At 40.1% G+C, this 22,860-nt stretch overlaps 1 protein-coding gene across 1 annotated transcript in view; it reads left to right on the top strand.

Annotated features, from left to right (window-relative positions):
- The window catches only part of fbxo28 (F-box protein 28), a 54,404-nt gene extending 33,458 nt beyond the window's left edge, over nt 1-20,946 (top strand). The window contains exon 5 of the mRNA XM_049601240.1: nt 19,665-20,946. Coding sequence (XP_049457197.1) covers nt 19,665-20,176 — 512 coding nt within the window. The 3' untranslated portion in view covers nt 20,177-20,946. The remainder of the gene's footprint in view (nt 1-19,664) is intronic.
- Nucleotides 20,947-22,860: the final 1,914 nt, after the last annotated feature.

The following is a 22,860-nucleotide window of genomic DNA, read 5'->3' as shown; positions in this document are numbered from 1 at the left end:
CAGACCCATCTCTAGAACAACTGTTAAGAGGAGACTGCGCGAATCAGGCCTTCATGGTCAAATAGCTGCTAGGAAACCACTGCTAAGGAGAGGCAACAAGCAGAAGAGATTTGTTTGGGCCAAGAAACACAAGGAATGGACATTAGACCAGTGGAAATCTGTGCTTTGGTCTGATGAGTCCAAATTTGAGATCTTTGGTTCCAACCGTGTCTTTGTGAGACGCAGAAAAGGTGAACGGATGGATTCCACATGCCTGGTTCCCACTGTGAAGCATGGAGGAGGAGGTATGATGGTGTGGGGGTGTTTTGCTGGTGACGCTGTTGGGGATTTATTCAAAATTGAAGGCACACTGAACCAGCATGGCTACCACAGCATCCTGCAGCGACATGCCATCCCATCCGGTTTGCGTTTAGTTGGATGATCATTTATTTTTCAACAGGACAATGACCCCAAACACACCTCCAGGCTGTGTAAGGGCTATTTGACCAAGAAGGAGAGTGATGGAGTGCTGCGGCAGATGACCTGGCCTCCACAGTCACCGGACCTGAACCCAATCGAGATGGTTTGGGGTGAGCTGGACCGCAGAGTGAAGGCAAAGGGGCCAACAAGTGCTAAACACCTCTGGGAACTCCTTCAAGACTGTTGGAAAACCATTTCAGGTGACTACCTCTTGAAGCTCATGGAGAGAATGCCAAGAGTGTGCAAAGCAGTAATCAGAGCAAAGGGTGGCTATTTTGAAGAAACTAGAATATAAAACATGTTTTCAGTTATTTCACCTTTTTTTGTTAAGTACATAACTCCACATGTGTTCATTCATAGTTTTGATGCTTTCAGTGAGAATCTACAATGTAAATAGTCATGAAAATAAAGAAAACGCATTGAATGAGAAGGTGTGTCCAAACTTTTGGCCTGTACTGTATATTAAGCCAAAATACAAAAAGTGAAAACATGTTTTTAGAATGTGTTGCAAATGTATTAAAAATTGTATTGAAGAATGGAAATAACTAATTTACAGAAGCCATTACAAAGTCTTTTAATCATTTCTTCAATGTTTCTCAACATAGAAACACAGGAGTCTCATAAATCATTTAACCATACTGCAGGTTTACATTCTGAACTCGAGTTTGAAGTTTTTTCAACTTTGTTTATGAAAACCCATGTATTTTCTGTTAGTTTGAAATGGCTGGCTCTAAATACTGTAATGCCCAGTGACCATAGCTATGGTTGCTGTGGTATATGTAATTTTGTCATGTCATGTATATTTACAGTTGTTGCCTCTCTGTCAGCTCTGCACCATTTATGCTAACTGGTGATACTTGAGTTTATTTGCAAATATCAGCTGTACTTTTTGTGATTAATATCGGATAACAAGACTTCAAGACACTCGTCAGGATAAGAAAATCAACTCACTGCTATGTGAACTCTCCTCCTGCTGACTCTGCTAACTGGCCCATGGAGGTTTTCAAATTTAAACATCAGAGAAAACATCAGGGAAGAAGTGGAAAAGATGAGCTCCAGCTACAATCTCAACTCCATGGACAAGTAAGACCATCTCTGCATCTGTCTCAGAGAAGGCACACAGGCATAGGTGGAGAGATCAAACACCAGCTAAGATTCCAGTCACAAAGATGATCCCTGCCAAGCATCCTGCTAGCCAATGTACAGGTGTTGGATCAGGGGTGTCAAACATACGGCCTGTGGAACAACCGGCCCACCAAAGGGTTGGTATTTCTGACAAACTGTAGCTCACACTAAACATCTACTTTTACGTTCATTGTTTATTGCTAACCTGACATTTAGCTCACCTTCCTGTCCCATGTACAGACACACTAGCCGTATCTCAATACACAAGTTCAGCAGTTTGGACTTGTGGACTTGGCAAGTTCGGACTCGGCAAGTCCGCGCGAGAGTCCAGACTTCCCAAGAACGGGAGAACGGGAGTACAGTCTTTTCTGCTTTTGGAACAGCAGCGAACTTGATGATGTCACCACCTCCACTCGCCTAGGCTGTTGTACTGTCTTGTATACATGCATTTAGAATAAAACAATATAAGCACAGCCCAGCCCTGCGTCTTTTCAAAGACATTGTACGAAATTAATGTGTATATGTTTTTAACGTTTCAACATATATAACTGACACATAAAAACATATAAATAGCCAAAATAGTTTCATAAAATGTCTTATAAAACCTTTTCCCCGCAGCTTGATCATATTTAATCTATAGCCTATCCAATTAATAATAAATAATAATCAAAAGTCAGGTGCGGGGGGAAAGTTTGTGGAGAGTTGGTGGTTACTGTGATCATGAGCACTGGCGAGATGGAAATCAAAAATCAATAACGGACATGGAACGGAGAAGGCGTCTTGGTGCATGTTATTGCAGCAGGATTGCTGTACTTGCAGGCTGAGGAGGAGGCTGCCCAGCTGAGGAGGCAGATCCGAGAAAGACAGCGGAGAATGAAGATGAGACGTGATGAGCCAAATGAAATAAATGATAGTGGTGCAGCTTAACTAGACATTCCATAACAATTGTGCATTTTGTGATAAAAGCATCAAATTTGGTACACGTATAGCCAAAGACATCTAGAAAAGAATTAGATGTGGAGCCACCCTGAATTTTCAATATGGCGGCCATGGCAGCCATTTTCCAAAATGGATGCCAGCCACAACTGTTTTTAGATCAAATTTCATATTAACTATGAATATTATGTGATATAATCATCAAATTTGGTACAGTTATAGCCAGAGACATGTAGAAAAAAAATAGATGTGGAGACATCATGAATTTTCAACACGGCCGCCATTGACAACTGTTTTTAGATCAAACTTCATATTAACGATAGATATTATGTGATAGAAGCATCACATTTGGTACAGTTATAGCCAAAGACATGTAGAAAAAAATTAGATGTGGAGCCATCATGAATTTTCAATATGGTGGCCATTCAAAATGGGATGAGAACCAGCCATGTCCCCCAGCGCTATCTGAAGGGGGAGGCCTTCGCTTCAGAATGAAGAGTGATCTTCTTTCATGCCTGGAAGATGTTCATAGTGCATATTCTGATGGCCCCAAGGTTATCTGCACTATTGTAGATGGGGCAGCCATCATCCAGATGCTCAAACCAACACCTATAAAGACCTTCGATGAGTACGCCCAAGAGATTTTCATTCCATATCTCAACAGAAAATTTGGACATGTGACCAGGCTTGATCTGGTGTGGGACCGCTACTTGTCTGAGTCCTTGAAAGCTGCCACAAGAGCGTGCGGAAGCGTGGGGAAGGCGTGCAGAGATGTGTGGTAGGCTCTGCACCCATTCCCAGGAAGTGGCAAAGCTTTCTCAGAGTTGACAGCAATAAGACTGAATTGTTCACCTTACTCTCAGATGCTCTGCTTGTGTAGTTTGTGCAGGACAATAAACAGCTTGTTGTCACAAATGGTGTAGAAGTCCTCAGCAAGCCACCACTTCAAGATCTGTCCTCAACTGCTCCATGCAACGGCGCCGGAAGTGGGGGGGCCTGGGGCCCATTGCCCCCCCCCCCCACTTTTACCCTCCTGCCACATTATTTTTAAGCCGAATCAAAGGTCCCTATATTACATTACTTACAGTAAAAAAGACTTTCACTCTTCACTTCCACTCATACGGTAGGTAAAATACAGAGAGGGGCCATAGAGAGAAAGATACAGCCTCCTGCAGGCACTCAATTGTGTGCACCTGTTACTGCCTCACCAGCCCGGTAAAGCCTCAAGCATCCTCGGCAGGCTCCGGGTAGACTCTCAGCCGTCTGGCTCTATCCAACAGCACCTAGCAGTAATCCCCACTAACCCTGGCACCGTATTGTAAGAACTCCCCAGTTATAAAAAAATAGAAATAAATCAAAAAGCGAGCCAAATTGTAGGCCTATCTGGTTCGCAATCAAACATTTCTAGCGCTGGTGTGTTTTATTTTTTTCTCAATGGCCCCTCTGGGGCTCCGTAGTACACAGACATAAAAAATAAAATCTGAATTTAAACTCAATTTGTCTGACTTACACATATCTCTTTCATATCATGAATGCATAGATCTGTGCTTTTGATGTGATATGCAGCCTGCCTGACAACATAGGCTACAGAGGCCCTGGACCTGCTGCGCTCAGAGGTGGAGCGGCGTTTTGATCAGGAGGGACTCCGCGTAGCTGCAGGGTGAGAGCAGGCACTTCTTGAGGCGGCTCAGGGGGAACGAGGGCGGCTAATAGAGCTTAGATCGGGCCCAGAAAATCCAGCCCGATCCGGCCCGAGCCCGTGCACATTATGTCCGGGACGGGATTTTAATTATAATTTAAACCCGTCATTTTTCAATAAGTTGGCTGTTATAATTAAGAGTATTAAACCAACCACAATTCTTGTTATTTGAATGACAGAAATATAGGATCTTAATGAATGGCGCAACACGGAAGCATGATTATGTAATAAAACAGGTGTTTATTTTAGGATCCAGGTGGTGAAGGGCTGTGCGCGCACAATGTTCCAACAGGGGACAGCCCTCCATTCCGAAACACCGCCGTTCTGAACCAGCCCCACTCCGAAATTGATTTTCAAACAAGTTTGAGAATTGTATTGCGGAGTTTTGCACAGGAGTAGCCGGATCTTTGCTCTGAAGCCACAAAAAAATGTATGGCACAACAGTCTCCTTCAGTACATTATTCTATGCTTTCTTTTGATTTTCACATTGGCTAGTCATCCTGTTTAATTTGTCTTCTGATTAAATCGGAACCGTTGAAACAAGTTGTAGGAACCCTCTGCAAGTAATTGGTTGCTGGCAGACAGTCTGTGCTGCAATAAAATGGTTAATCAGCAGTGCCGTGCACTGTAGAGCCGATGCGCTGCTGGTTCTGCCGGCCTGAATAGAATATAATGTCTATAGCCTTACTGTTGTGTACAGTAAACTTTTTTTTTTTTTTTTTTTTTTAAGATCACATCCTCAAACTACGGTTATCTTATTCTTATGTTGATGCTTCGATAAAACAGTGTTTTTGGACAGGTTTGAGTAACAATTAATTTTTTATTTTTTTTTTTTTTTTTTAAAAAGCCACTACTTTGGCTTTGGCACACAAGTGTTTTTTTTTTTTGTTTTGTTTTTTTTTGTTTGTTTTTTTTATTGAACAATAAAGTGTTAACAGGCAGGTACACCACAAATGAGACAGTACAAAAAAATATATATTCAAGATTCTAGAAAGTGTTGGTACAGACAAGAAGACAGTATAACAGGATAATAAAAAGAAGCAGCAGAGTTTAGTCAGGGGATGGGAAAAACGTTTCATAATGAGCAATAAGTTTGATGCTTTTACTGTTTTCAATTAAACGTAAGGATTTCATAGTGTTATAAAATTCTAAGAGGAAGGTTTTGAAAATGGGGCAAGACTTGGCAAATTTTTGTTTGTGAATGTAAAATTTAGCATGAAGGATTACAAAATTTAGTAAAAATTCAAAATCTTTGTTATTTTTGTTAGTGTAGTAGCATATGATATCTCTTAATGTAAAGGAGTATTTGATATTGGCAGAGTTAAAAAAAAATGGAGATTAAGAGCTGACCAGAAAGCTTTTGTGATTCCACAATCAAAAAATAAATGTGAAATAGTTTCAACACACTGGTTACAAAAAGAACATAAATTATCTATTTCGGTAAATTTGGCAATAAAATAATTAACAGGGTAAATTTTATGTAAAATTTTAAAGTGAGTTTCTTTAATTTTGTTAGAAATGCAGTATTTGTGGGGTAAAAGCCAGGTCCTTCGCCATCCAATGTCCACAATCTGAGAACTCCAAAAGAACTTCCCTCTAGGTACAGAATTGTTCTTTCTTTGAAAAATTTGACGAATATGCTTATTATTACACTTTTTGTCTTTCAGTTCCAGTCCATTCAACATCAACAAAGGTTGAGCAGTTCTGTGTCCATTGAAAATTAGATGATTTTTCACAGCATGAGACAACTCCTTTGGAATAGCCTGGATTACAGCATTAAATTCTTTGAAAGGAACAGGAAAATTATATACAGTCATAAAGCGTTCATATGTAAACATATTGCCATTCTCGTCAAACAGATTAAACACAAAAAGAATATCTCTTTGGTACCATTTAAATAAAAACAAAGATTTATTCCTTCTAAGTATATTACAGTTGTTCCAAAGGAAGGTTTTATGTGGTGAAAAATTGTGGACATAGGATAACTTCCAGGCTAAGAGGGCTTGTTGATGGAATTTAGACAGAATGATTGGTAATTTATTGGGTAGATAGTTGCACTTTAAAAGAAAGGATAGGCCCCCAATTCGGTTAAAGATATGGTTCGGAATAAAGTACCAGATCGAGTCTCGATCTGACAAACATCTCCTTAGCCAATTGATTTTAAAGGTATTAACAACATCAACGAAGTTCAACACTTCAAGGCCTCCTTCACTTCTGTCATTTGAAAGAACTTCTTTTTTAATTTTGTGTGATTTATTTTTCCAAATAATGTTTAAGAATATTTTATTAATTTGTGTGGCTGTCAAATTGTTTACAAATAAGGATAGGGAGGGATATACAAGGCGTGATAGACCTTCTGCTTTAGATAGTAGAACTCTTCCGTGCATCGAAAGGTCCCTTTGCAACCATAGATTAAAAATTGAGGTTGTTTTTTTAATTCTATTGGTAAAGTTGAGGTGCTGTCTGGTTATATAATTTTTCATTATATAAATGCCCAGATATTTGACCGAATCTTTGACAGGAATGTTTTCAATTGAAGAGTATTCACAGTCATGGATAGATAAAATTTCACATTTCGACATCTTTAATCTAAGGCCCGAGGCACTGGAGAACTGTTTGATCAAATTAATAGAAATAGATATTTGGTCCTTATCTCTTAAGAAAATAGTAGTATCGTCCGCCAATTGGGAAAGTTTTAATTCCTTGTCAAAAATCGAAATTCCTTTAAAGTTTATATCATTTTTAATGTGGATTGACAATAACTCGGTGACTAAAATAAATAAGAAGGGCGAGATGGGGCAGCCTTGCCGAACACCTCTGTTAATCTGAAATCTCTTAGAAGTATTTAAGTTAACAATCACTGAGCTGTTAATGTCGTTATAGAACATGGAGACAATATCAATGAACCTATTACCAAAGCCAAAAGTTTTAAGGGAATGCAAGAGAAAGTTGTGTTCAATAGTGTCGAAGGCTTTATAAAAGTCTAGGAATAAAATGAGTGCTTCAGAGTCTACTGCGTCCGAATAATCCAAAAGGTCTAATATAAGTCTAATATTGCAGCTAATATGTCTATTTTTCATAAACCCAGTTTGAGTTTCACTAATAATGGTGTCTAAACTTTTTTTTAATCTGTTAGCATACGCTAAAGCAAGAATTTTGTAGTCAGTTGTTAAGAGCGTAATTGGTCGCCAATTTTCTATGATTGTGGAATCCTTTTCAGGTTTGGGTATAAGGGAAATTATGCCTTGTTTCATAGATGCAGTCATTTTGCCTTGAGTGATGCATTCCTTATACATGCCTAATAAAGGGACTTGAATGAGATCCCAGAAATGGGTGTAAAATTCAACGGATAAACCATCAACTTTCTTCATTGAAAACAGGGCATTTTTAAGTTCAACAGCTGAAAGGTCAGATTCACAAGTGGATTTAAATTCTTGAGTAATTAAAGGAATATTTTCTTGAATGTTTTCTAAGAAATTTACACAGTCTTTAGAGTTAAAGTTAGATTTGTAAAGGTTTCCGTAAAAATCAGTGACAAAGTCAGAAATTAACTTCGGGTCTTTTTAGAGATTACCGTTAATATTAATAGCATTTAAGGATTTACGTTTAATATTTCTTTTTTCAAGTGCAAAGAAGTAATTTGTGTTTTTTTCACCTTCTTCTAGCCATTTGGCTCTTGATCTGATAAAAGCACCCTTTGCCAAATTCAAGTAAAATTGGTCTAGCTGCATCTGAATATTTTTTAATTCAGTTTTTTCTTCTTGAGTGATATTGTCCTTGTCTAAGTTCCTTGCTTCTTCTAATTGCAGAGCATCTTACTTTGTATTTAAAGAATTCCCATTTTTTGCTGTAATTATCATTTACGCCATCATTGAGAATATCGCTTACCAAATTCTTAATTGTATCGTTGAATTGATTGTCTGTTAGGAGAGAATTATTAAGTTTCCAGTAACGTCTCATGCCAACAGTTTCCTGAGAAGCCGAAAGTTTCAAAGTTATTTGTTTGTGGTCAGATAAGGGGGCATAAAGGTGATTAATGTCTTTTTCGAGTTGCAGGATTGAAGAAGAAATTAAAAATAAATCAATCCTTGATCTTAAGGACAGTCTATTGTTACACCATGTAAAGTCTTTTGTGTTGGGATTGAAAAATCTCTAAGCGTCAGTTAGGGAGAGGCTGGAGCAAAATAGTGAGATAAGATTAGTACTTTGTGATGTTGGACTAAATTTGGGCGGATATCTGTCTATCGTTTCATCAGGGCATTCATTAAAATCTCCACAAAGAATTGTGTATGAGTCTAAATATTTGTTTTGCAGTCCTTTCAGTTTAGAGATTACTTCGTTAAATAAAACCTTATTGGAGGCTTGAGAGTTAAAACCATATATATTACACACAATGAATGTAGCATTATCTTGCTTTACTACAAGTGCAATCCATCTGCCAGAATCGGAAGACATGAACTCAAGAACATCCCCTTTAAATTTATGTTGAAAAATCAATACCCCAGCCGAATGGTTTGTGCCATGGCTGAAGTGACCGGCATTACCCCATTGTGATTTCCAAAATTTAGTATCAGAATCGCTAGAGTGAGTTTCTTGTAATAAGATTAAATCTGCTTCAGACCTCTTACATGACAAAAAAAACAGCTTTTCTCTTAGTATTATCCCTAATACCTCTGACATTTAAGGACATAACACTGAAAGAGTTGAACATAAACTCCATGTAACAAAAAAAAATAAAAAATAATAATAAAAAAAAAATAGACAAGGTATACCTGAGAACAAACGAACTTACGACTTGGAACGTGCTGAAGAAAAGTCCACCGAAAATGAGGTGGCGGTTAACAACCGGTTCAAATGGTTTGTCACAAGACAACCTAGATGCAAATCTGCTGTATTCTGTAGTCAACTTTTAGGACTAGGAAAAACAATAACAAAATAGTGAGCCAGTGGAAATATACATGACATCAGATGACCAATTTAATCCTTTAAATTTTTTTTTTCCTTTCCTCCCTCCCCCTTCTTACTCATCCCCCAGTTCAGTGATAAGAAAAAGGAGCAAAAACAAGGGTAGAGGGGGAAAAAAAAAATAAATCACATAATAAATTATTGATCAAGCAATAGAACGAACAATTTTCTACACTGGCTTAACTGCCCATAACCATGACTTCTTGAGTGATAAGACAAGTCTAGGAAAAAAACAAAAAACAAAAAGTAAGCCAGAGGGTACATATACTACAACAAATAAACATATTTTCTTTTTCTTTTTTCTTTTAACTCTTTTTTTTTCTCCCCACATTCTCCCCAATATTAAGGGAAAAAGAAAGCAAAAAACTGGGGTAGAAAAAAATGAACAAAATAAGTTCTGTACTGGCTTAATTTCCATTTATCATGACTCTCCTGAGTGATAAGACAGTCCAAAAGGGCACAGTTTCAGATCAGACATTAAAGTTACCTCTGAGGAGTCAATTTTTTTCCTGTCAATGAAGATGAAGGGCCCACGGAAAGATGCTTTCTTTCCTTCTTCACGAGCTTTTTGGACGATGGGCCACAGCTTCTCCCGTGCAGCTTTGTCCCCCGGTGACAGTGCTTCAGTGATTCTCAGTCGGTTTTCCAGCAGGAATTTGGAGCCCTTGGCTTCCCTCCAAACAGCATCTCGAAGGCGTCTCATGGCAAATAGGACGATGGTTGACCTATTCGAGCCATCCTGGCGCCTCCGTCCAACGCGATGAACAATGTCGACCCCATCCTCCAGGCTCTGACGGATCTTTGGGGCAGTTTTGCCCAGGATATCCACAATCTTGCGCCTGATGTCTTCTCCCTCGTCCTCCTTCACTCCGTGTATTTTTAGAGACCATCTTCTGTTGTAGCGTTGGCAGTCAGCGACCTCCACTTTCAGAGCTTTATTTTCTTCTTGAAGTTTTTTAACCACCTTTTCCATATTAACCAGCCCTTGTTTTTGCTGGTTGACGTCTAAGGTAAGCTGTTGAACAGTAGAAGTGAGCTTCTCCAGCTGCTTTGAGGTAGATTCAGTTGCTTTTTTAATGTCTGAAATGCTGCGAAACGTATCGTCATGCTTCTCTGACAGCTCCCGGATTGCAATGAGAATTTCCCTGCTTTCTCTGCTGCCGGCATCGGCGTGCTTAACCTTTTTAGTCGGAGGTTTCAGTGGAGTGTCCGGGAGAGGGACCGCCAAGGACTCGAACTCTTCGCATTGAAGATTTGGGTCGGAATCAAACCATACCTCTTTGGTTGAATTTTTGCTAGATTGTGCTCCGTTTACCTCACCGGTAGTCATGTCATCAGAGCTTCCCCAGGAAGGAGAGTTGGAGGTAGTTTCGTCGGCTTCCTCCATCATGGTGCTTGTAGTGGACGAGCTTTTCTTGTCTTTCCTTTTCCCCATTCGGTTCAAAAATGTCACAGTCGGTTAGGTTAAAACATGTGTGCTGCCTTTGTGCAAAATTGCAAAGTTTCTTTCGGTTGTGTAACCGCAAAACCTCCGAAGCACCCAGCAGAGCGAAAGACACACACTCACCTACACCGCCGCCATCTTGGCCTCGCTTTGGCACATAAGTGGTTAACACCTCCAGGTCGCACGTGACATCATTCACCCAAAACAGCAGCGTCAGGCAGCAGGCACACTTGACAACAGGCAGGCTTGACAACAGCAAGCTGTTCAGCTGTCTTTGGGATGTCACAAAAAAAGATTTCTATGTTTTTCCCCCCAAAGGTGGTCAGCAATCAAAGAGGTAATGGGAATAGAAATTATGTAAAAATGTATAATTTCGAAAAGAGTGTTGCAGCTGGAACTACTAGAGGGAAGTAGCTAACGTTAGCTAGCTAGCAGCTAGTTGATATTACATGGGAAAAAAACGATCTGTTATTATTAGCATCTGTCTGTAAATGCAATTGTAGTGTGTGAGAATTGTGTACCTAAAAATAATTAAGTTTGGGCTTCTTCTAGAGGGGAAAGTAGCTAAAGTTAATGTTAGGCTATAACGTCGAACCACCTTGTTTATTTTCTTTTTCATGCATGATAGCAGCTAGCTAGCAGACAGGGATCCTGCACAGCCTGCCTCTTTTACTGTAGCTGCTAATGTGTTAAATGGAAAAACAATGTGTTGTTACCTAGCTAGCTAATGTCAGTACATGGGTGCAAACTAAATTCAAAATGGGTCATTCATTTGATGATCTGTGGTTATGGGATTGCATCGTTTTCACCTTTTTCACCGGTGATATGACAGGTTTGCAGTGCACCCCTGTACTTAACCAAGCATTCGTCTCTGAATGCAAGTGTAGTGTGAATTGTGTGTTCTTAAAATAATTTAACACACTTTTTCCTCAGATGATGATAATCAAGATGGCACTGCTGCTGCTGCTGCTTCTGCTGGTACTGCTGCTGCCATCAGACAGACAAGCACAAGGGATGTTGGAAGAGGTGGTTAGCTTGTTTCTTAAAATCACTGTGTGATTATTCAAGGTGTCTCTCCACCACTAGGTGGTAGCATTAGGACAGGTTAACGTGTTGTTCCCCAACGCTGGTTGGGTTTAAATGAAGCTGGACAGATGGGCAAAATAGAGGAAAAGTTGGGCGATTATGCAGGAAAATAAAATATTTCAGATATGTCTTTTTTATGCTACACTAGAGTGGCGTAACTGGTCCAGTGTTTGGGCATGTGAAAATGCCATAAGTTAGTGGCAACTTTGCCCATAATTATTTGTATTAATTGCAATGGGATACCAATATTGACTATTCATACATTCATAAATAAGCTATAAAATGTTATGTTTACATTTAATTTTCAGGTATGATAGCAGATAGGGATGTGTTCAGGGATCCTGCAGCAGACCAAAGGGAGGACAATGAAAGAGCAGGTACCTGTAGGGTATGCGGAGAATGTTTCTATGTCTAAAAATTTCGGCGCGCACGCATCTGCTTAACTCTTCTGGGCTAAGCCCCGGATGTGTCAAAATCCTAGAGATGCCCCTGGTAGTGATGCGCAGGTCGACCCGTAACCCGCGGGACCAGCAAATGGACCTGCAGGTCGGGCGGCAGTGATCGTCTGTTAAATCGGTCTGTAAATGATAGTTTGACATTATTGTTATTATTACAGTCATTAGGCTGTTACTGTCACGGCATCCGAAGGTAATGATGCGTTGAGCAGGTGACAGTCCGCGGTTGTTTTCAAAAGACATTTGTGTCACGCACTCCAGAAACTTGTTGAAACTTTAAACAATAATTAATTGTACAAAACGGGGGAAACAAACGTTGACAAAAATGGTTCCATAATTCATATTAAATTCAAAAGATAACGAAAAAACAGCTAGGCCTATATAAAAATATGTAAAAAACTTCTGAAATGAATCCGGCGCACCTGGCTCCATGTACACACGAGGAAGCTGATAGTTGCATGTTATTACATGTGGCCCATGCAGCAAGAAATGGCCATCAGAAAATAATGATACAAACTGTTGATACTGATGTTGTGGTGCTGGCTGTGGCAGTTGCTCAGGGTCTCCAGCCAGAAGACGAGCTTTGGTTGGCATTTGGAACTGGAAAGTTTGTTTAAAGTACTCATTATGCAGAGTGACCCAATTTCAAGTGTTGTTATCATCATATACATTCTTAGTTACTGTCCATCACTGCATTTGTCTCATCATTATGCTTTCTATCTACATTTTTATGGAGCCTTGACAGTTTACTTGGTACACCTAGAAAAAACAAAAGCAGTTTAATATTGTATTAAGTCTAACATTTTATTAAAGTGTTGAGTTGTAGATTGTGGTGCTGTTGAACTGTACTGGATTATACTGACAGCAGTTTCTCATTTAGTCTATCGTCACCAATATAAATGGGATTAAACAGGTCAGATGTTAAGAGGAAAATTTTATTCAGCCACACTTCAGACATCAGGTATACAATTCATATCAGATAATCAATATTTAAAATACTGTTGAATAAATACTACAATAAATACAATTAATCTCTAAATACAATAAATTAATTACAATAAATTCTTAAATTAAAATCATTATTGAATGGTAAAAACACATAAATAAGCAAAAGAATACATACAAAGAACAATTACATTAACAATGTTACAACATCTAATAATATAATAATATATCTTATATACTGAGACTGAATATTGCCCATTAGACATTCCCCAAACGAACTACATTTCATATTTAACCACTACAGAGATATCAGTGACAAACTTCAAAGGACTACCCGAGAGAGGCTGCTGTCGGTGGGGCAGCCTGAGCGCTCATACACATATGTTTATTATCTATGAGCGCTGACACCGCTGTCATCTAGTGGACCTCACATTCAAGTGGGCTCTGTATTAATACATCGACCACGGGTTTGAAGTTTAAACTACGCATGGAAACACTACGTTCCGTGACAACACAACAGTAACATATCGGTAATTATGGCTTACAGTTGTGCGCCTTTCCCTCACTTGCCATTTCTGAAGATTGTTGTGAAATGCTTGCTGGGATACCTGGCTGTCTGAAGTCCACACAAGTCTGCTCCGATGCATCCGCGGTAAAAGGGGTGTGGCGAGAACACATCTGGGCATTTGTACTGAACTTGGCTAGATGTGAACTTTGAATTGGAACAGTACTTGGGCTGTGACTGATGACGTATCACAAGTCCACAAGAACACAAGTCCGCACAAGAACGCATATTGAGAAACGGCTACTGTCTCTCCAGAGTCCGAAATGAACTTTTTGACTTACCGGCCAAGTTGACTGGTGGATGAAAAAACCACCAGCCAAGCATGTTTTTTTTACCACCCAAAATAATAAGTTGCCTTTTTATGTCACATATACAATACTTTCGGTCCATTTCATTGAAATAATATTGTATTATGTTTACTACAAACCTTAAGAATAAGTCAGAGCAAAATCTGAAGTAAAATGATTATAATATATTGAGCAACACCACAGCCTCAGTATGTGAATAAGTTCCATCTGGTAAGCAGTGATGCAGTGTATATGTCTAGGGCTTTTATCGTGAAAGGGAAGAACAGAAAAAGTGAAGCTAATGCGCTGCTGTTGACAGTTTGGGAGGCAAGAAAGTTTACCGTCTTGGTTAAACTGTGGGGCCTCCATGTTATTTTATTACAGGCATAAGTATGGGCACAATGCTAGCAAACTGGCGGCAAGTATTATTTTATTGGATCAGTCAATGTCCTATACAGTGCTGCAAACTCGTAGTGCCCGAGACAGTGAGTTACGCGGCACCATTTCGATGCACGCACTTGTGTGTGTCTGTGACAGACAGCAACAACACAGGAGCAGGTTATAGGTTATTGTGCATGATGTTACTAGTCTGGCCCCCTTGACATTAAATTTGCTCTGATTGTGACCCATTAGTTTGACAGCCCTGTGTTGGATAATAGACTGGACGATCCTGGCGCCTGTGTAAGTTTTCAGCAGGATATCAACAACTTCAGTGTGCTTTGTTTCACTGAAAGTTGGCTAAATCCTGAAATACTTAAAAGCACCATTCAAACAGGTGACTCTTTTTCCATATACCAATGAGACAGAACAGAAATGGGGGGTAGCCTTGGGCTTTATAGTGAATAAGAACTGGTGTGACAGTCAGAATATTAAAATGCTATCCTGTTCCTGTACACCTGAAGTTATTCAGTTAAATGCAGACCTCACTTTTACCAAGAGAATTCACATCGGTCATTAACACATCAAGTGAATATTGAGGCTTCCCTGTCAGATTTCTGAACCTGAACTGATCACAGACCGATAATCCCGATGCTGTGCTCATTGTTGCCAGAGTCTTTAACCAGGCATAACCTTAAGAAAGTTATGCCTGACCTCCATCAATATATTGACTGTGGCACAAGGGGAACAAGGACTCTGGATCACTGCTGTATGCCGTTAAGAGGCAGCTACAGAGCAGAATTGCTACCTCCATTTGGTATGAGTGACCATGTGGCCATCCTGTTGAGATCAAAGTATGTAAACAAAATACGGTACATCCCCCCCAGTGAAGTAAGAGGTCAGGAAACGGTCAGGCCAGTCAGAGGTTGCCCTCCAGTCCGCACTACATGATGCAGTCTGGAGCAAGTTCTAGGACACCACTGCCAACATCACTGATAACAACAATGAACTCACTGAGTCTGTGGTGGATTTAATCTGTGAAACTACAAAAGCAGCCTGTACCAAAAACCACAATTAAGCCATTCCACAATCAGAAACCATGGATTAGTAGAACCATCCAGGATGCCATAAACAAACACACTGCAGTTTACAAATTAGGACTACAGTCTGGAGACATGGACAATTCTAAAGCAACAGCCTACAATGTGCATCACTGACACCTGTCTCCCTTTCTGAGCATGATGTCAGAAGGGCTTTCAAGTGTGTGAACACCAAGAGAGCAGCAGGACCAGACAACAATTCGACTAACACACCCAGATAATGTGATTGGGAGTCGAATTACTCCTGGACCCAGACTGGCCGAGGTGCTCTGCGCATGCTCCACAGTTTCTGCCCTGGGCTTTGACCCGGAAGTCGAATAGCATTAGTTGCATAACAGAAGAAGAGAAGATAAAGAAAAAGTAAAGCATTAGGGATGTCGGCGCCAATCACATTATTTTTACAAAATTGGTATTGGTAATAAAAGAGGAATCAAAACAACAACAATGGCCAGGTTTTTTATCTATGCTGTTCACTGATGCCTCTGCTTTCGAATATATAAAGTGTGGCGATCCTGTATATTTTATAAATATATTTTTTTTATAAGACAGTCAGCTGATGGCTTGCTCACCTCCAGACACTGAGGTACCTCCAGACACACCCACCGGTGCTATCGGCGAGTGGGATAGCTCGATCAGCTGAGTCCAGGTAGGCCGACCCCTACATTATGCCACTCCTGGCAGTATGGCGAGAGTCGCTGGCGAGTGAGAAATGAGCTAGAAGTCCTCTGCGTACTGGGCCTACCACGGCATTTTACACCCTCAAAGTCCGCGAAATAGCTGCGCTTCCCTGTGGAATATCATCCATCCGGCCACTGGCCTCACCTCAGAGATTACACCACGGATATCAAGGGATCTACGGAGCCTCCACGCCCGAAACAACACTGGAGCGTTATGGCATTCACACACGATCCCGTGAGTTGGCAAAAGCCGGGGGTTACTTTCTATTTCATTATTCCTAATTTGGAACCTTCATGCCGGGTTGATTTTTTTGTTTTGAAACTGAACTGAGTCAGAGCAAACAGTGGATTTTCTTTACCTCCTTGTTTACGGGAAAACCTGGGGTGGAGTTTTCTTTTGCTTAGCGAACTGTGTGGATTGAACTGAATTGAACTGTGATATGTTATTTGGAAATCCCGGAGTGGAGTTTTTGGTTTGAATTGGATTGAACTGACTGAACGGAATGGAGCATTTCTTTTCTTTGGTGGAAAGAATATATACTTTCTTGAAACTGATTACAGTTGTATTTGTATTTTTAGTATAGTATAACTCTTTTGTTCTACAGAAACCAGGTAAAAACAATTTAATTTTGGTGTTGAGGGACATGTTTTATGGATTTTATGGTTTCTTTGTGGGGTTTGACTGAGTAAAAGAAAATTTTTTGTTTCATGTGTCAAACCGCTACAAAAGATATAGGCCTATTTTGTTTGTTGAAGACAAGAAGATATTGAATTTGTTTACATTTTGTGCTGCTGAACCACCGATAAACTTTTGGGATACTATTTAATTAAAAACAAACCTTATGGGACAACTTGGATACATTCTTTTTTTTGTCTTTCTTAATGCTTTGCAAAGTATCGGATCGGACTCGGTATTGGACTCTGTTTCAAAAATAAAGAACTCGTATCGGATCGGATGCAAAAAAATGTGACTGGGACATCCCTATAAAGCATACAGCATGTATGAAATGTACAGAGCTGTAAAGTTGTCCACCATGGTACGAGTTTGCTGCTAGGTAAATGTAACTAACTTGTGTGTCATTCGTTTGGTCTGTGATGTAATATCAACTGGAAGAAGGTCCAATACTAACAAGCTAAAAGCGGGCATATCACCACCTAATGTAGCGGAGTCAGACATACTTAGGTCAATAAATGGATTCCCCTCCTGTGCTTGTCACAAATTCAACTTTGGTAGAATACTAGAATAATAAAATCAGTTGCTTTTTCAGTCCACTTGATACATGTTACTGCAATGAAAATGAACTGACAAAACAAGGCATTTTATTTATTATGGAATTCATTAATTGGAAACAAATATGTAATATATATCTCACAAGTCATTGTCAACATAATGTACCAATACCAATGTTTAATGTTAAATTTAACTTGTGTTTTAATCTGTAATTTACAACTGCAACTGTGTTTGTTTATTCATTGTATTCATTGTACAGTGGTGGAAAAAAGTTTTTGGACACCCTTAAAATTTTACACAATCTCAAATATTATCATGAAATATTTGTGGAAAAATCTTTTTTGTGTTTCAAAAGGTGTGGCTGCATTAGACAGATACAAACAAATACAAACTATATTTTTTTTGTTTATTGTTTACAAGAAAAACTAACATAACTAAGTTCTTGACAGTTTCAATATGTCAGTTGTCAACATTGTCGGTATCAAAGTCAACAAATAACAGAGAATGTGTTCAAAACTGAACAAAAAATAAATAAACCATCATCAAATTAATATTTAGTAGTCCTGCCATTGGCACGTAGTAGAGCTCTAATCCTGGCTGGCATGTTCCCCACGAGCCTTTCACACTGTTGAGGGGTAATCTTGTCCCATTCTTCTTGAATTACTGCTTTTAATTCTTCTAAATTCTTTGCTTTATGCTTTGAAACAGACCTTTTGATAATCCACCACAGATTTTCAATGGGGCTCATGTCCGGGGATTGAGCTGGCCACTCTAAGACCTGGATACTGTGCTCCTGCAGCCAAGTTCTACTGGCCTTGGATGTGTGGCAAGGAGCATTATCTTGTTGAAACATCCAGTTTTTACCTCGACGGAACAGTGCACGCGCAGAAGGAGCATGCGGGTTTCGAGAATGGTACAATACTTGGTAAAGTTCAATGTGCCATCACAGACAGTGAGATGACCAACACCAGCAGCACTCATGCATCCCCAAACCATGATACTGCCTCCACCATGCTTGACAGTAGGTACTGTACATGCTGGAGATAATGCTTCGCCTGGCCTTCTGCGTCCCCTCACATTAGTAGGAGGAAGATAAAGCTGGAAACTGGACTCATCTGACCACAAAATCTTCTTCCAATTCCTGGCTGTCCAGTTCTTGTGTGCCTGAGCCCAACGATGCCAGGCTAACCTCTGTCTCTCATTGATCAGGGGCTTCTTGATAGCCTTGTAGGACCTGAAGCCATGATCTAAAAGTCTGCCACGTACAGTGCAGGTGGAACACTGGACACCAGTTTGGTTTGACCACTGCTGCTGAAGCTGTGATGTCATTCGGCGGTTTTGCCTGCACATGCGGATCAGGATGCGGTCATTTCTTGCTGAAGAAACCCTTGGATGCCCAGATCTTGGTTTGTCTTTCAAGCTGTTGGGTCGTCTGTATTTCTGCAGAGTGTATCCAACTGCTGAAGGACTGCATCTGCACTTCCTGGCTATCTGGCGGCAGCTGTACCCTTCCTGGCTGAGAATCTTTACCTTCAGGCGTGTTTCCTGCGTTAGGTTCCGTGTTTTAGCCATTTTTGTGTCTGAAGAACTTTCAAATGTGCTGGCTTTATGTAGACACGAAGCTTGGCAACAAAAATTGTGTCTTTTAATAAAAAGAACGACCTTCATCACTGGTACCAAAATGACCCAATACTCAAAATTTCTTCTGTATTTTTATGGAACCAATCAATTTTAAGTTTTTAATGGCTTTTTTAGGATTTATTTAGTATTTTGGCTGTGACTGTACTAAAAGAAATTGCACTTGAAGACCTAAGAGTGATTCTTAATGCAATATTTCACAAATGCATGGGGTGTCCGAAAACTTTTTTCCACCACTGTATTATTCACTGTATTTGTATCATTGCATTTTTTATTGTATTCAGTATATTTTATTGTATTCTAAAGCCTGACCAGGGACAAAGACTGCAAATTAGCTGAAGCTAGAGGTCTTATATGCATCACATTTTCCCATTTTTTGTGGCAATATTGTATGTATCATCCCTGTTAAATAAACATTAAAATAAATAAATAAAATAATTGACAGACTAATCAGTAATAAAATAATTTGTTTAAAGTTGTAGGCATGTTCTTGGTATGGTTTGGGTTCCCATAAAGCTGTGGTCACCACCCCTTACAAACAAAGATTCTCACGTTCAGTTTAAGCCAAAATAAAAGGTCTTGTCCTGCTGCATTTTTACTTGGCTCTGCAGAATCTCTTCTTATTTGCGTAGGAGTAAGTCCCTGACCTCTGAATCTCTTTCCTGTTTCCTCAGTGGCAGGTCCATCTACCTCCCTGACCACCATGTCCCTCCTGGCCAAGAACACACCATCCCGCTCTGAGATGACCAAGGTGCAGCAGCAGGTGAAGGTGAACGGGGCGTCAATGACAGTACTGCGAAGGGAGATGCAGGAAATTCGTGTCAAGCAGTTGGAGCAGCAGAAGCAGCTGCAGGATCAGGAACAGAAGCTGCTGGAACAGACCCAAGTGATCGGTGAGCAGAATGCCCGCCTTGCTGAGCTTGAACACAAGCTCCGTGAACTAATGGACAGTAGTGCTGCTGCCATGGGAGGACCCAGGCCCGGCACAGCTGTCCCCTCTACATCTAGCAGCGCTGCTGTGTCTTCCACTGTAGCTAGCACGTCTGGTACTGTGTTGGCAAGTGGCAGCTTGGCCGTAGCCTCTCTTACCAGAGAGCCAGAGGGTGAGGGAGGGTCATCACTCAAACGCACCAAAAAGAGCTCAGACCTTCCACGACAGTCCAAACGGCTCCGCAGCAAGAAATAAGAGAGACTGTGTGTCATGTAGTTGAAGTTTTGTTTTTGGTTTCAAGGTCTGACTGATCACACCTTCTCCCCAATGCCCCACAGCACCACCCACCCCACCAAGACTCCTCATCTTTACCCCACCCATGCCCCACATCTTAACATAGCCAGCTGCTCAGACCATTTCTTGAAGGTTACATTAAAATGACTGCATATCTTTTTAATGTAGATACTTTTCTAAGAGGCCTAAATGTTTCGGAAAAAATTGGTATGGCAAAACAGAAATTCAGATGGTCGGAAAATTTGGTCAACAAAAGTCACATGGTTCATGTTATTAATGTAGTTCATGTTTCTGAAATCAAATTTACCAAGAGATTTTATTTTGGAAATGTACAGAATTAAAAGGGATATCACAGTGAAAATTCAGTCAGGACAGTCCTTTAAACATCAGTTAAAGTAACCCTAACCTATACAATAAACCTAACTGAAATGACATGTTAAGAGTCATCAGTGACCTCATTTCCCTTCATTTCAATCACAGTTGCTTCTTCTTACTTTGGCTAAGCGCATTAAAAAAAAGAAGAATCTAAAAAGTAAGAAGTAATTCATATTCCTTGTCAGTATCATGGTTGGTCCAAAATGAACCTTCAGATCAGCTCAGTTTGATCTGACCAGTTTTTGAATCAACAAAAAGGGTAAGGATGGGGTCTTAAAGGGAAATTTCGGTTTATTTCAACCTGTCTCCTATCGTCCTAAATTTGTTTCAAGTGACTAGTGACATAAAAATAATAGTTAGCATGTTAGCCGTTAGCCTAGATACAGCCGGGGTGCATAGTAGCGTCAGACCTGTTAAAACCTAAGTGAACGGGCAACCTTCAAGTGCAAAGTTTAAACAAGCTTTTTTCCCACAAAGACCGCCTCATATCGTTAGGATAAATGTCAGAGAACATATAGAAAACGACATGTAAACGTGTTGTCTTACCTTACCGGTGTGGTGCCATGTTTGTTTACCATTTAGCTCTGCTTTCCAAAGCGCAGCCGAAATATCGCGAGAACAAGCAGCGACAGCTGGAAGGCAGAACCGGACAGTAGCCTGAAAAGTTCATTCGTTTATTTTATGAAAGATTGCCCGTTCACTTAGGTTTTAACAGGTCTGACGCTACTATGCACCCCGGCTGTATCTAGGCTAACGGTTAACATGCTAACTATTATTTTTATGTCACTAGTCACTTGAAACAAATTTAGGATGATAGGAGACAGGTTAAAATAAACCGAAATTTCCCGAAGAAGGATAAAGGCAGTGTTCCGGTTGCACCTGCTGACTCTGTGAAGCTTTCCAACAGTAAAACAGTGATTTACATCTGTCATATGGTCATAGCAGTGTTTTTACATATTTCAGCCTATTTAATACAAATAAGCTCAGTACAGCTTAACACTTAAAGCAGCTGTGCGGAACTTTCCGTTTTTGTTGATTATAGCGCCCCTTTTGGTCGAAGCAATATGACACCCACAGCCTGGTGCCTTCGGCTTCATTCATAAAATCTCGACTGCAACCGGCAATTACCGCATGCATTTGTTTTGGAGAGCGAGAGGAAAATCATAAATGTTCTGGTGTAGCTCTGAATTTCTTATAAACTGAGGACAACTGCCTGCTGTATATTTGTGTTCATGGTCACAGTCACAGATAATTTTGTGGCGTTTGTTGTAACGTTACTAGACAAAAGCGGTTCACATCAGCTAACGTTACATTTAGCTTGCTTATAACTTCCTTATCATTATATGATGAAGTGAAACAACGTGTAACAAGTTGCGGTATATTCTCTAAATAAAAACAAAAATTACATACCTGTCGATTAGGAAAAGGGCCAACTGGGGATCAGTTTTAAAACCTTTCAGATCTCTCAGCTCTCTCCACTTGGTGAATGCCCGAGGTTTACACGCGTTGGGCTCGAGCCCTATCACTGTCCCGTTTAGCCTTCTTCTGTTCTTCTGTTCTTTTTCTTTTAGATGGTGCTCCTTCTTTATCCGCCATGACAATGAAAGTACAACCAAGTCCTTATAGATACATCTGGTAAAACTGTTGTGTTCAGCAATGCCCATTGCGTACCGCATACTCGAAGAACACTCTCTGTAAATACGGCTCTTCTTCTTCTCTCAATTTATTGGCGGATTGCAAACAACTTCCAGGTGCATACCACCACCTACTGTACAAGAGTGTGCAATGTGTCCGAAATCATTCACTACTCCCTACTACATGTCATTTAGCCTGTTCCTACTCGTAAACACGGCTCCTTCTTCTATGGTTTAATGGCTGCGGGCGTGCAGACTTACTTCTGCCTCTGGGTGCCGTATTCTGGTTTGCTGACTTCCGCTGTGTCCGACCCGACCGAGGCTACGCTAAATAGCCATATAGAGAAAGGCTTTTTTGTCGCTGTTGGGTTCAAATAAATATGCAGATCATCAAGGGGGGGTGATACAAACTAGGGACAGTTTTATAAATGGTAAAAAGTTCCGCACAGCTGCTTTAACAAAGTACACTGAGTGTTACAGTATTTTAAATGTGTTGTTTCTACTTCCTGAACAGACATTTATTATTGCCTTTCATTTGCCTTTAATTCACTGCCAGAACTTGCATGTCATGACTTTCCTTGATTTTCAAACTATGAAAAGACATGGCAGCTGTTCCTGGGAACACGTATGAAATTC

The sequence above is a fragment of the Epinephelus fuscoguttatus genome, linkage group LG16 (genome assembly GCF_011397635.1).
Source record: "Epinephelus fuscoguttatus linkage group LG16, E.fuscoguttatus.final_Chr_v1".
Classification (NCBI taxonomy): Eukaryota; Metazoa; Chordata; class Actinopteri; order Perciformes; family Serranidae; genus Epinephelus; species Epinephelus fuscoguttatus.
The sequence above is the reverse complement of the archived record's forward strand: the minus strand, read 5'-3'. Positions and strand labels throughout refer to the sequence as shown.